We start from the raw sequence: 13,602 nt of genomic DNA, 5'->3' as shown, positions 1-13,602 counted from the left end.
GCGTGGGTGAATGGGTGGATGGTTGGTTGGTTATATGACTGGATGGATGGATGGTTAGGTGCATGGGTGAATGGGTGGGTGGATGGGTGGATGGGTGGATGGATGGTTGGTTATATGACTGGATGGATGGATGGTTGGGTGCATGGGTGAATGGATGGGTGGGTGGATGGATGGGTGGGTAGATGGCTGGCTGGCTGGCTAGATGACTGGATGGATGGATGGGTGGATGGATGGATGGTGGATGGTTATAAGACTAGATGGATGGATGGTTGGGTGCATGGGTGAATGGGTGGGTGGGTGGGTGGGTGGATGGATGGATGGTTGGTTGGATGGGTGGGTGGGTGGGTGGATAGGTAGATGGATGAATAAGTAGATGGATGGATGAAGGGGTAGATGAATGGGAGGGGGGATGGATGGATGGATGGATGGATGGATGGATGGATGAGTGGTTGGTTGGACGGGTAGATGGATGGATGGCTGGTTGGATGGTAGATGAATGGGAGGGGGGATGGATGGATGGATGGATGGATGGATGGATGGATGGATAGGTAGGTGGATGGATAAGTAGATGGATGGGTGAATGGGTGGGGGGATGGATGGATGGATGGATGGATGGATGGATGGATGGATGAGTGGTTGGTTGGATGGGTAGATGGATGGATGGCTGGTTGGATGGGTGGATGGGTGGATGGTTGGGTGGGTGAATGGATGGATGGATGGTTGGTTATATGACTGGATGGATAGATGGTTGGGTGCGTGGGTGAATGGATGAATGGGTGGGTGGATGGATGGATGGTTGGTTGGATGGGTGGGTGGGTGGATAAGTAGATGGATGGATAAGTAGATGGATGGGTGAATGGATAGATGGGTAGATGAATGGGAGGGGGGATGGATGGATGGATGGATGGATGGATGGATGGATGGATGGTTGGGTGGTTATATGACTGGATGGATGGATGGTTGGGTGCGTGGGTGAATGGATGGGTGGGTGGGTGGGTGGGTGGGTGGATGGATGGATGGATGGGTGGGTAGATGGGTGGCTGGCTGGCTGGCTAGATGACTGGATGGATGGGTGGGTGGATGGATGGATGGTGGATGGTTATAAGACTAGATGGATGGATGGTTGGGTGCATGGGTGAATGGGTGGGTGGGTGGATGGATGGATGGATGGATGGTTGGATGAGTGGATGGGTGGGTGGATAGGTAGATGGATGGATAAGTAGATGGATGGGTGAATGGGTGGATGGGTGAATGGGTAGATGGGTAGATGAATGGGAGGGGTGATGGAGGGATGGAGGGATGAGTGGTTGGTTGGATGGGTAGATGGATGGATGGGTGAGTTGTTGGATGGCTGGTTGGATGGGTGGCACATGGATGATGGATGGATGGTTGGGTGGAGGGACGGATGGATGGTTGGATATATGACTGGATGGATAGATGGTTGGGTGCGTGGGTGAATGGATGGATGGATGGATGGGTGGATGAATGGATGGATGGTTGGTTGGATGGGTGGGTGGGTGGATAGGTAGAGGGATGGATAAGTAGATGGATGGGTAAATGGATAGATGGGTAGATTAATGGGAGGGGGGATGGATGGATGAGTTCTTGGATGGCTGGTTGGATGGGTGGCACATGGATGATGGATGGATGGATGTGTGGGTGAATGGATGGGTGGATGGATGGATGGATGGATGGATGGTTGCTTATATGACTGGATGGATGGATGGATGGATGGGTGGGTGGGTGGATGGATGGGTGGGTAGATGGCTGGCTGTCTGGCTGGCTAGATGACTGGATGGGTGGGTGGATGGATGGATGGTGGATGGTTATAAGACTAGATGGATGGAGGGTTGGGTGCATGGGTGAATGGGTGGGTCGGTGGATGGATGGGTGGGTGGGTGGATGGATGGATGGTTGGATGGATGGGTGGGTGGATAGGTAGATGGATGGATAAGTAAATAGATGGGTGAATGGGTAGATGGGCAGATGGATGGGAGGGGGGATGGATGGCTGGATGGATGAGTGGTTGGTTGGATGGATAGATGGATGTATGGGTGAGTTGTTGGATGGCTGGTTGGATGGGTGGCACATGGATGATGGATGGATGGATGGATGGATGGTTATATGACTGGATGGATAGATGGTTGGGTACGTGGGTGAATGGATGAATGGGTGGGTGGATGGATGATGGATGGTGGATGGTTGGTTGGATGGGTGGGTAGGTGTATAGGTAGATGGATGGATAAGTAGATGGATGGGTGAATGAACAGATGGGTAGATGCATGGGAGGGGGGATAGATGGATGGATGGATGGATGGATGGATGGATGGATGGATGAGTTGTTGGATGGCTGGTTGGATGGGTGGCACATGGATGATGGATGGATGGATGGTTGGGTGGGTGGATAAATGAATGAATGGATGGTTATAAGACTAGACGGATAGATGGTTGGGTGCATGGGTGAATGGATGGGTGGGTGGATGAGTAAAGCTGGAAATCCTTCATGATAGGCAGTTCACTAGTATCGTACCTCAGTGCGTGAGTTACTTTGTCCAATGAAAATGCTGAGAATTCATGAAGCAGCTCTTCTGGGTGCTGCTGTGGCAAGTGTAAGGAACTATGACCTTGACCCTGCCCTTGAGAAGTCTCCCAGTCTGGTAGAGGAGCCACAGTTGATTTAAGTGGCCAGAAGGGGATGAACATGCAGTTCTGTCCAGTCCAGAAAGGGGAGGTTTGTGCTGCCCTCAGGACTGGCCTTCTGTCCACAGATGTTGTCACCAGAGACGAGTTCCTCAGGAAGCAGAAGACGGAGACCATCATCTACTCGCGAGAGAAGAACCCCAACACTTTCGAATGCATCGTTCCCGCCAACATTGAAGCTGTGGCCGCCAAGGTGAGGTGGGGTGAAGGCACCGGTTATCTTTGTGAGGGCGCCTCGGCCACGCACAAGGGAGGGGTGCAGAGTCCCCCTCCCCTCCCTGCGGGCAAACCCCCTCCTCCTCCTTTTCTCACCTGCCCGGTGTTACCTGGCCACACACCCTCGTCCACCAGGCTCCGACGTGCACGTTTATATTTTAGAACCACTCCGTGCCTCCGACGGCTCCCTGGCACTGGTGTTCTGGTTTGCGTTGTCTCGGGCTGTGCGTGCGCCTGGCCGTGACAACAAGGGCCGGAGCTAGAGGGAGCGTGTGTCAGAGCAAGAGACAGGGAGAGCGAGCGGGCGACAGGAGTCATGTTCACCTCAGGAGGGAAAATGAAGCAGCAGAAGGGTTATTGGTGGCAACGCAGGAGAGGTGTCTGCACATGATTTAGAGTCTTCTGGAGCCTGGCGATGTGATCCTTATCAGCCCCAGGCATCGATTTCTTTCTCATTCTGGGACCTTTGGAGAGCAAAGCCATCAGTTGAGTGCCACCCCAGCATCTGGGGGTCACCTCTGCAGTGGGTGATGACCCTGGACGAGGAGCCAAGAGCAGGTGCCCACCGGAGCCCCGTGTCTGCCCCCCCCCCCCCAACACGTCCCCACGTGGTCACTCAGGCAGAAGAACGTATGGGCAGAGCTCTCAGCCAGCCTGGAATCGCTCATTCGGTGTTTAAGTCTGGGCCACAGCATTTAGGGGATGGTGACGTTGGAGTAGAGAGCACAGGAGTGGGCAGGGTGGCCGCTGGAAAGGTGAAGCCACGCCGTGTGGATGGTGGCCGTGCTGGTGGGGAGCGAGGGCAGTGACCGGAAGGAGCGCGGGGGCGGGGGCGGGTTGTGAAGACGTGCTGAGCGGCACGCTTAGGGACACGTGCGCTGTTTTCTAGATCCACGTTCTAGTTCAGCGCAAAGGGCTCGGGCATCTGGGGGTTTGTTTGCTTCTGACGTGACACTCTCAGCAAAACAGAGATTTGTCCTCCAGAAGCGAGGAGCCCATGGGTGCCAGGGAACCCTGCCTGAGAACCCTCGGCAGTACTCCCAAGGTCGTCCAGCCCCAGTTCGCCTTTCCGGTGTTTTCTGCCCTTGCTTCGTACCGAGAATGCCTCCGTGAGCCGAGGGGAGTAGCAGGTGCTCTTGAAGCTGACTTTGATTTTTGCACTGAAAGTCGTTCACCCCCCACCCCCACCCCCGATGCACCTCGGGCCGGGCCCTGCTGACACATGGCACCTGCAGCCCGGTGTCCAGGCAGGCGGGGGCTTGTCCCGCAGAGGTCGGGCTTCACCTCGGGTCGCTCCCTGGGGCAGCTGGGGACGTGGGGACACTCGGGGCTCTCGCCCCTGCCCCTGCCCCAGCCGCCCGGCTGCCTGGAGGGGCTGGGAAGCTGCTGACCGCTGGCCCCCGTACTGCAGGACAAGCACTGCCTGCTGGAGGCCGGGATCAGCTGCACCAGAGACTTGATCAAGTCCAGGATCTACCCCATCGTGCTCTTCATCCGGGTGTCGGAGAAGAACATCAAGAGGTTCAGGTAGGGCCCCAAGACCCCCCCTGCTCCCACCGCCACACCTCCGGGGTCCCCCCAAGAACAGCCGGCTGCTTGGCGTCCCCGCTCACCCCTTCAGCGGGTCCTCGTCGAGTGCCAGACATGGCCCCCTTCCTCCAGCAGCGGAGACCATACCACACAGGCAACACGTCCCGGGGGGCCCGGGGGGACAAGTGCCGAGGTGGGTGGTGGACCCACCTCGCAGGACCCAGGTGGCTGGGGAAGCGAAGCTGATGTTGGACCAGCCCCAGTGCGGTGAGGGTGGGCCGGGCAGGTGCAGAGGAGAGGCCCCCAGACCTCAGGCGGGGACAGTGGCAGGCGGCGGTGGGGACCTTGCAGCCGCGGGGGCCCCAGCCATGCCGAGTGATACGATCTAACACGGGGCGTAAAGGGCTCCCTCCGCCTGCTGTGTGGACACAGGGGTCAGGACAGCCGGGGCAAGTGCTGGGACCCGGATCCTGTCTCGCGGGTGGTGCGGAAAGGTCCGATTCTGAATCCACGTTCCAGGTCAAGCCTGTGCGTTTTGCTGGAGGGTTGGCTGTGGGGTTTGGGGCCTGGCCGTCACGTGGCATTGTCCCTGACCTCTGCCCCGCGAGGCCCCGGCTGAGGCGAAGAGAGGTTGGGCCACTCCCCTGTAGCTCCAAATCTTTACTGAGCACCTGTTCAGGGCCCGACACCCGGGATCCCATGAGCGAGCAAACGAGACAGAGGCCCCCACCTCACCACTGCACACGCGTTCTGACCGCTGCCGTCCACAGCCCAGAAGTGAACGCGTGTTGGGGGAGGCGGTGGGGGGTGGGGCTGGCGCCCTGGGGTACTGCTGGCGGGAGCATGAAATGCTACAGCGGCCGAGGAAGACGGGGGTACGGAGGTTCCTCCTCGAATGACCCGCCCAAAAGGATCGAAAACAGTCTCAAAAAGATAGGCGCTCACCCGTGTTCACGGCAGCGCTGTTCACAAGAGCCAGGAGGTAGAAGCAACCCGGCATCCACGGGTGGACGATGGATAAACACAGTGTCGTTCATCCACACGCTGGAATATGATCCAGCCTTAAAAAGGAAGAACAGTCTAGGGGCACCAGTCGTTAAGCGTCCGACTTCAGCTCAGGTCGTGATCTCGCAGTTCGTGAGTTCGAGCCCCACGTTGGGTTTTGTACTGACAGCTCAGAGCCTGCAGCCTGCTTCGGATTCTGTGTCTCCCTCTCTCTCTCTGCCCCTCCCCCACCCGGGTTCTCGTTCTCTCTCTTTCTCAAAAATAAACAGTAAAAAAAAAACCGAAACGTTCTGGCATCTGCTCCAGCACGGATGAACCTCGGAGACATGACGCTCGGTGCCAGAAGCCAGACGCACAAAGGGTTAGGGTGAGGTCCCTGGAGGAGTCTGGTTCACAGAGACAGAAAGTAGTCAGTGGTGCGGGGGCTGGGGGAGGGGTGGGGGGGAGAGGGAATCAGTGTGCTAATGGGTATGCGTTTCGGTTTTGCGGGATGAACAAGTTCTGGAGGCTGATGGCACAACAGCGTGAATAAACATGACACTAAGTGAACTGCGCACTTAAAAACGACAGGGTTTACCAACCCCCTTGGCACATCCACCAGCCCTGAAAATGGAGGTCTTCTTTTTAAAGTGTAGTTATTTTTGAGAGAAAGAGAGCGCCGGGGAGGGGCAGAGAGAGGCAGAGAGAGAATCCCAAGCAGGCTCGCACCGTCAGCGCGGAGCCGCGTGCAGAGCTCGCGCCCGTGAACCACGAGATCGTGACCTGAGCCAAAGTTGCATGCTCGACCGACTGAGCCGCCCAGGCGCCTTTGGAAGAAATTTGTTTTTGTTTGTTTGTTTGTTTGTTTGTTTTAAGTAAACGCAAAGGAAAGAAAAACTACAGATATTTTTTTAAGCCGAGCCTCTCGGGCCGGGCCGTGTGCTGGAAGGCGCCGCGCGCCGCAGGGACCCGGCGTGGCAGGTGGCGGCCCCCACAGCGCCTCGTGTCCCCCCCGCCCCGCCCACAGGAAGATGCTGTCCCGGCCCGAGACGGAGGACGAGTTCCTGCGGCTGTGCCGGCTGAAGGAGAAGGAGGTGGAGGCCTTGCCCTGCCTGTACGCCACGGTGGAGGCCGACATGTGGGGCAGCGTGGAGGAGCTGCTCCGCGTCCTCAAGGACAAGATCAGCGAAGAGCAGCGCAAGACCGTCTGGGTGGACGAAGACCAGCTGTGAGGCGGCGCCCGGGGCCGAGGCGGCTCGGAGGGGCTTGCGGACCCCGGCGGGCGGTGCCGTGGGCGCGAGGGGGCCCCGTCCGCCCGGTCACGCGGGCCCCGGGGAGCTGAGGGGACGGACCCGGACCCATCAGCTGGGAACGGGCCGCCCCGGCCGCACGCGTCGTCGCGACGCCAGGCCGGAGGCCAGCGGCCCCTCGGGAGCCGAACAGCCGACGAATGTAACGCACGAACAGGTGTGCCAGCCGCGGGGCGGCGACCCTGAGCGCGGGGGCGCGCCCGCCGGCCCTCGGGACACAGCACGTACACGTTCCCGGGCAGGACGGCCGCGCGGAAGGGGAAGCCCGCCGCGCGGCGACTTTTCTCTTTTCTCGCATTAAAACGTCTCCGTGTCCTCGTCCTCCACCTTTTCGAGAGCTGTTAGTACGTAGGAATTTGCAGAGGGGCGGAGCCCTTGCTGAGCGCGCAGACCACTTCCGGAAGAGCTTGGGGCGGAGGCCACGTGCGGCGCGGGGAGCGGGCAGGGCCACCATCGGCCGCGGCGCCCCCGGGACAGACCTGATTTGAGCCTGGGCCTCGGGCGTGGTTACTAATAACCCCTTTGACGAAGACACGTCCCGATTTGCGTGATAAGTTGTAGAGTCACTCTAGGAAGGGCCCTCCCTGGAAGGTCACCCTGCGCCCCCAGACCCCAGCCCTGAGGCCCGGGCCCCTCACTCGGCTCTCTGATCCTCTGCACGTGGCGTCCATCCGCGCAGCCCCACGTCGCCCTGCGGTTGGGCGCGTGGAGTAAGTATCTCTGTTGGGTTTGTTTCCGCTGCCCAGGCGCTGGGGTGTGTGCGCGCGTGCGCGTCTGCCGGAAGCTCATGCCTCCCTCCGCGGCAGAGAGCAAAGGCCCCGTGGGTTCTAGAGCCACTCTTCTCCCTGACCCCATGGACGCAGACTTTCCCAGTATGGACCCGGCAGGGTGTGGCCAAGCCAGGCCTCGTCCGGCCCGGCTCCGTGCTTCATATTCGGCAGGTGGCAGGCTGGGGTTCACTCCCAGCTCTGTGTGTTCGTGGGAACCGGGAGAAACTGCCGCTTGACAAACCAGGACCTGCATTCCCTCCCTTACTAACAGAATCCTGTTTTTATTCTGGGAAACTACATGCAGCTCAAAGACCATATTCCCCAGCTTCCGTTGCAGCTAGGGTAGTCAAGAAAATGTAAGGCGGCAAGGTTTTGGGGGAAAGACAAAGCAGACCGGCAGCCCTTCCCCTAGTTTCCCGCCTGGAATACAGCTGTGATGGCTGGAGCTCCTGCAGTCACCTTGGACCTTGAGGCGACCTTGAGAACGGAAACCCTACACAGTGGATGGTGGAACAGAAAAAGAAAAGGAGTCAGCATGGCTGATGGCACTTTGGAGCCCGGGACGACTGCTTGGGTTTTGTTTACATGGGACAGAAATAAATTTATGTTACATGGTGGTCATTTCCGTCCTTGGTTACTTGCAGCCTAAAGCAATTCCTAACAGATACAGGAGCAACCCTTGCTCTTAGATACCATGGGTGTGAGTTGATCTGCTCGGTTTTTGCCACACGTTCAAGGTAGAAATTATGAATAAAAGAGCTTCTGGTAAATACCTCACCCTAGAAAACAGTGCTGTACGTCCTGCATTTTGTTTGTTTGTTTGTTTGTTTGTTTGTTTTGTTTTTAGCATTTTGACTCTTTGAAGTCAAATGAGCCCCACAAAGCCTGGGGAGGTGCTACCGGGGATGGGAGGTTCCCGGCGGTGGGGGGGAGCCTGGTCTCCTCGTCCCTCCGTGATGATGATTTGGCCCTACGCCACTGAGACCCGACGTTGCCAGGCAGAGCGACGCCTCTGAAAACAGCTACTGACACTGCTTCCGCGACAGCCCCCAGAATCAAGCTGGATGTGCTGCATCCGGAGAAACCCTGCTTTCCGGAGACCTGGCGGTGCTTGTTTAGGGCCAGAGAAGCCGCCCGCCTCGCGAGGAGCTGGAAGGTCCGCTTTCATTTTGTTAGAGTTTTACGCTCAGCAGTAAATTTTCCCCAAGCCGAGGCAATCGTGTTTCCACCCCGACACCGCGCTTCCTCGTAAAGTACTTAGAGCCGAGGGGACAGACGTGACTGGAAAGGGGGCCCGGAGTAAAAGGTCTGCTGATTTATTTATATTTATGTATTTAACCTCAGATTCTCAGGCTTGTGCAGAAAGAACCCAACCCGTGGCTTGCGTGTCATTTTGAGGGGTGGGGGGAGACAAGGAGGGGTGAAGAGAGGCCACACGTGGGGAGAGATACCTGGAAAAAGAAATGGTGATGGGTTCTTTTTGGCCCCCCGAGGAGTTTTCGGGAGGCTCCAGAAGGCAGCGCTGTGGGGCTGCGTGTGTGTGAATAAGATGGGGCCTCAGGAGAGAAGGTCAGGAATGAGTTTGTGCGTCTGGGTCAGTCCCTGCGTGAAACCGTGAGGTCAGCAGGAGGCTGGGGTTTGGCACCGCGCGGAATCACTCCACGCAAGGATTTCAAAGGAGACCCCTGACATCATCTGCTCTGGCTCCGGGCCCCGATTTTGCAGCTGCCCCCAGCACCGCATCAGCAGCCCGGAGGCTGCCTGGGAAGGAGAGTGGGGCCCGCGTGGGGCCGGCAGGTGGGGAGACTGCCAGAGCTGTCTGCAAAGCCCGGCTGCAGCCGGAGTTATCACTCCAGGGTCCGCAGGCTGTGTTTTTCCTTTGGAGCCAGCCCGGGGCTCAGGGAGGCCCCCGAGGTGCACCGCGGGGCCTTGCCGCATGCCTGTCGAGCCCGGGGCCCCAGGCTCCAGAAGGGAGCCTGTGCCAGGCTGATAACACCGGTGATGGATGCTTGGTCTCCCTCCAAGGACACCCGTCCCACAGCTTGGAGCCCTGGAAATCGTGCCGTATGTGCAGATCTACAGTTTTCTGGGGAGAAAGTCCAGGCTTTCTCAGGCTCCCGAGGGACCCTACGGATTCCCCAAAAGATGAATGGCCGATGCTTTCAGGTTAGGCAACTCTTAACAACCATTTTCTGAGCTCCTCCTCCTCTGTCCAAGCGCTTTCTAGATGTTCTCTTACTTAGCGATCCCGAAACTTTTCTCCATTTCATACGGGAGAAAATGGGCTCAGAGAGGCCAAGTAACTTCACCAGGGTCACACAGCGGGTACGCTGGAAGTCAGCCCAGGCCCGGCTGATCTGCCGACTGCGGGCTGTCCGCTGGACCTCCCGATTCCGAGGTGGGGCCCTGGTGGCTGGCATCGTGCCAGGGACTGGGGGCAGTGGCTGCTGTGGGGCCGGGTCGCGGGATGCTCAGTCCTGCCAAGCTCAACCGGGATGTTGAGGCTGCTTGGTTGGGAAACGTGGCTCCGAGCACCTGCTCCAGCCCCTGTGTGACCCAGAGTGCTCTGCGGGGGTTGTTGCAACCTCCGGAAAGTCTCTGAGGGCCGAGGCCAGAGAAGTCTCCAGGGGCAGGTGCAGGGGGCCTGGGGGTGGGGGGTTCCAAATGAGGCTGAACCTTGGTTTTCTGTTTTACTTCCAAGCCCCAGGAAACCAAACTAAAAGCAACAGGAAGTGTCTCACACACACGCACACACACACACACACACACACACCCGCTTGCTGTCCTGGCGCCCATCCCCCACCCACCCAGGCCAGCCTGCTGCCCTCGGGCCACATGTTCCTTCTGCCGTACCCAGGCTGCGGGGCTCTGGGGACATGGGGAAAAGAGACCCCAAGAACAGTTGAGACCTTGTGGGCGTCACTCGGTTGAAAGAAGCTGCAGGTGTAAATCACCTGCCCAGCCCCGCCCCACCGCCACCTGGAGGCCGGCTGTAGGGACCCGGGCTCCGCGGTGAGATGTGACGGTCCCCCTTGGTTTTTAATCTGGAATCCTGCACCCACGTCCGAGAGGCGAAACGTTCACAGCCTCCGGAAGTGCGTCATAGAAGGCTGTCCGTGCAAATCCTCACCTCTGCCCTGTCCCCATCCCCGTCCTCCTCACCTCTGCCCCGTCCCACCCCCGTCCTCCTGCCCTTCCAGAGTCTTTGTATACAGACAAGCCATGTATATTCTCATCCCCACCGTGTCGCACGACAGAGGGCACAACCCACCGTGCCCTGCACTTTATAGCCAGGCCTCTCTCTCTGTCGCTTCTCACAGCTGTCCCGCGTTCCCGTCTGGCCACCCCATCGTGTCCTCCACGAGCATCTAGGCCGTGGTCCCGCGTCATTTACCCGGCCTCTCTGCAGGACGCCCTCCCCTTAACGGGGGCCTGCCCGGCTCCATTGCACGGCCCACAGGCCCTCCCTGGTGGCACCCGTTCGCGGCCGGGCCTTTCGTGGCTGGTGACCCGAGCAGGCCTGGCCCTCTGGGCCGGGACTCTTCCCGGGGGCCTGTCTGCCCCAGACAGGCCTGTTGGCGTGTGGCTGTCCACTCTGGCCTCAGTTCAGCTTGAAGTCCTGAGACCCCACACCCAGAGCTACTCTAGCCACAAGGTGGGAGGTGTGTGTGTGGGGGGGCCCTCTCCACCTCCTCCCGACCTCAAGGGGATACCAGTTCGCACAGGCCTGAAGCCTAACTCACCCCCTCACTCCCCAGACCTGTCCCTCCCCACCCACCCCTGACTCAGTCACTCAGCCAGAAAGCTGGGCGGCACCAGCACCCTCTCACCTGTGTCTCTGTGTATCTCTACGTCTGTCTCTGTCTCTCTCACACACACGCACGCACGCACGCTGCCCACTTACTCATCCTGTTGGTTAAATTCTTGACTCCCTACTGAATCCATTCACCCCTACCCATCCCACAGCCGCCACACCGGTCCACCGCGCCTTGCCTCTTGCCGATGGCCAGGACTCCCCCCACCCACACCCGTATCACTCCCGACCACATCAACCCCTCTTTCCTTTCCTCTGGCTTCTGGGGCTTCAGACACAGGCTGTTCCTTTTCTGGGATATGCTGTTCCCTTCACTCTGCTTAAGTCCTCGTGCATCAGGCAGCAGCTGAACTGCCAGCTCTAGGGGAGGACGGCCTCCCCTGACCTGGGCTGAGGTGCACACCTTTGTCACAGCTCTTGCCAACCCGCGTCGGAGTGACTCCTTTCATTATCTCCGGCGTTTGCCTGTGAGATTCGTAACGGTAGAGAACATGTCTGTCTTACTTACTCCTCCCCCCAGTAACTGGGCGCCGGCGGCTGGAACGGACACACTTAAACCACAAGTCACCACACTGCCCCTGGAGTTGCCCAGGGTCTAGCAAGGATGGAAACGAGTGAGGCGGACAATAGGGACCTTGGCGAGCTGGCAGGCATGTGGCCCGTCTCAAAGAGGTGGTTGGGACTCAGCCCCAACTGCTTAGTGCCCTGTAGGAAGAAATCACCAGACCTTCTCGCTGTTTGAGAGAACAGCTGGCTTTCCTCTCCGGGGTGGTCGCCTCATCACTGCAAGATGGCTGCCACAGCTCCAGACATCACATCCTCACATCTGGTGCCCAGAACAAGAAGGAAGCAGCTCTCCTTTATTATGGAGGGACATCTCTCCCAGAACCCCCCCGTAATCATTCCCTGATGCCTCGTTCGCCCTAGTACTGGACATCCTCTACCCACCCTGGGGCTACGTACATTGTTGCTCAAACGCAGAAAACAGGACCGGTCTTCGTGAGAGGAACAACAGCATTTGTCACAGGGGAGCTTTTTTAGATGGTATGGCTTCTTTGAGAAGGTGACGTTTGAGGAGGGGCCTGAAGGGAATGGCAAAAAGCCATGAAAAAAATATGGGGCAAGAGCATTCAAGCAGTGAGCACGGTGGGTGCAAAGGTCCTGGGGCAGACACAGAAGCCTGTCCAAGCTAACTCTGGTGCAAAGGAAGGAGGGGCTGTCGTGTGGCCGGATACCCTGTCCCCTCCACCACTGAAGTCCTGACTGCCTACTCAGCTTCCTTCCCTCCCTCTCCCCCTGAGGACAGCTCTGTCACTCCCAGTTGGAGCTTTGGTGGCAGCAGGAGGACAAGAGAGGCACCCGGGCAAGGACTAGGGTAGGGGCTCGGGGGAAACTCCACGGGGGGAGCAGGCCGCCGCAGCGCGGGAAGTCGACGGGAGAAGAGAGAACAGGTCTTACGGGGTGAGCACGAACAACGTGTTGGCTTCGGAACATTTAAGGAACTCAAGCCTCGGGATCCCTTTTTTGGTGGCTGGACTGTGTTTCTTGGCCTCGGCCACTTTTGAGAGGCTGCCCTCGGGTCACGTCGCCAGGGGAGCTGAAAATATCTGCGGCCACGAAGCTCTAGCGCAGCCGGGCCCCGTGGGGCGGGGGGCAGCCCGTGCTCACGTGGATTGGAAGCTCCCGTGACGCGGAGGAGACCCTCAGCCCGGCTGGGGAGTGCCGCTGCCGTGTGCGGGGCGGTCGGCCCGTCGTGCCCAGCCTGGCCCCCCGCCCCGATCTGTCCCGGGGGCGAACGCCACCCCCATTTAATAGATGGGGAGACTGAGGTTCAGTTGCGGGGAAGGGACAGAGCTGGGATTTGAAGCGGGGACCTCGGAGCGCTGCCCACAGCTCCCTGGGGCGTCCCTGGGGTCCAGCTCAGCCTGGAGCCCCGGGGTCTGCAGAGGAAGAGGGATCCCCCCCCCCCCCCCAGCGCCTGCAGAGGCGGCCCGTGGGAGAGGCCACGGGGGCCTCGCCTCTCTCTGTCCCCTCCACCCCTCCCTGCCTGCACTGCCCGTGGGAGCGCCCGCCGGGGTCTTTGGGTCCCTGGGTCCCCAGCCCCTGTGGGCCACACGAGCTGCACGGGCAGCCAGTGAGCGGCAGGAAGCGTGGGCTCGCAGGAAGGGGGTGGGTGAGGAGGGGGTGTGGACCAGAGGAGAAGCGTTTGGCTTGCCGGTTTGTTTGGATGCTAAAATTAGCCGCTTGTGAGTGTCGGGCCGCAGGCTCACTGAGCTCT

The 13,602-nt window shown here is 59.2% G+C and overlaps 1 protein-coding gene across 8 annotated transcripts in view; it reads left to right on the top strand.

The window, feature by feature from the left end:
* The window catches only part of CARD11 (caspase recruitment domain family member 11), a 142,663-nt gene extending 134,364 nt beyond the window's left edge, over positions 1-8,299 (top strand). For 7 of the 8 annotated variants that reach the window (XM_045459843.1, XM_045459842.1, XM_045459846.1 and 4 more), the window contains 3 exons: positions 2,769-2,893; positions 4,328-4,443; positions 6,458-8,299. In XM_045459843.1, the coding sequence (XP_045315799.1) occupies positions 2,769-2,893; positions 4,328-4,443; positions 6,458-6,662 (446 nt within the window). In that variant the 3' untranslated portion in view covers positions 6,663-8,299. Of the gene's footprint in view, positions 1-2,768; positions 2,894-3,900; positions 4,300-4,327; positions 4,444-6,457 lie in introns of those variants that run through there. The other variant, XM_045459847.1, reaches the window with a different exon arrangement.
* Positions 8,300-13,602: the final 5,303 nt, after the last annotated feature.

Source organism: Leopardus geoffroyi, chromosome E3 (genome assembly GCF_018350155.1).
Source record: "Leopardus geoffroyi isolate Oge1 chromosome E3, O.geoffroyi_Oge1_pat1.0, whole genome shotgun sequence".
In the NCBI taxonomy this organism is placed as follows: Eukaryota; Metazoa; Chordata; class Mammalia; order Carnivora; family Felidae; genus Leopardus; species Leopardus geoffroyi.
Note: the sequence above shows the minus strand (reverse complement) of the source record. Positions and strands in the feature narration are given on the sequence as shown.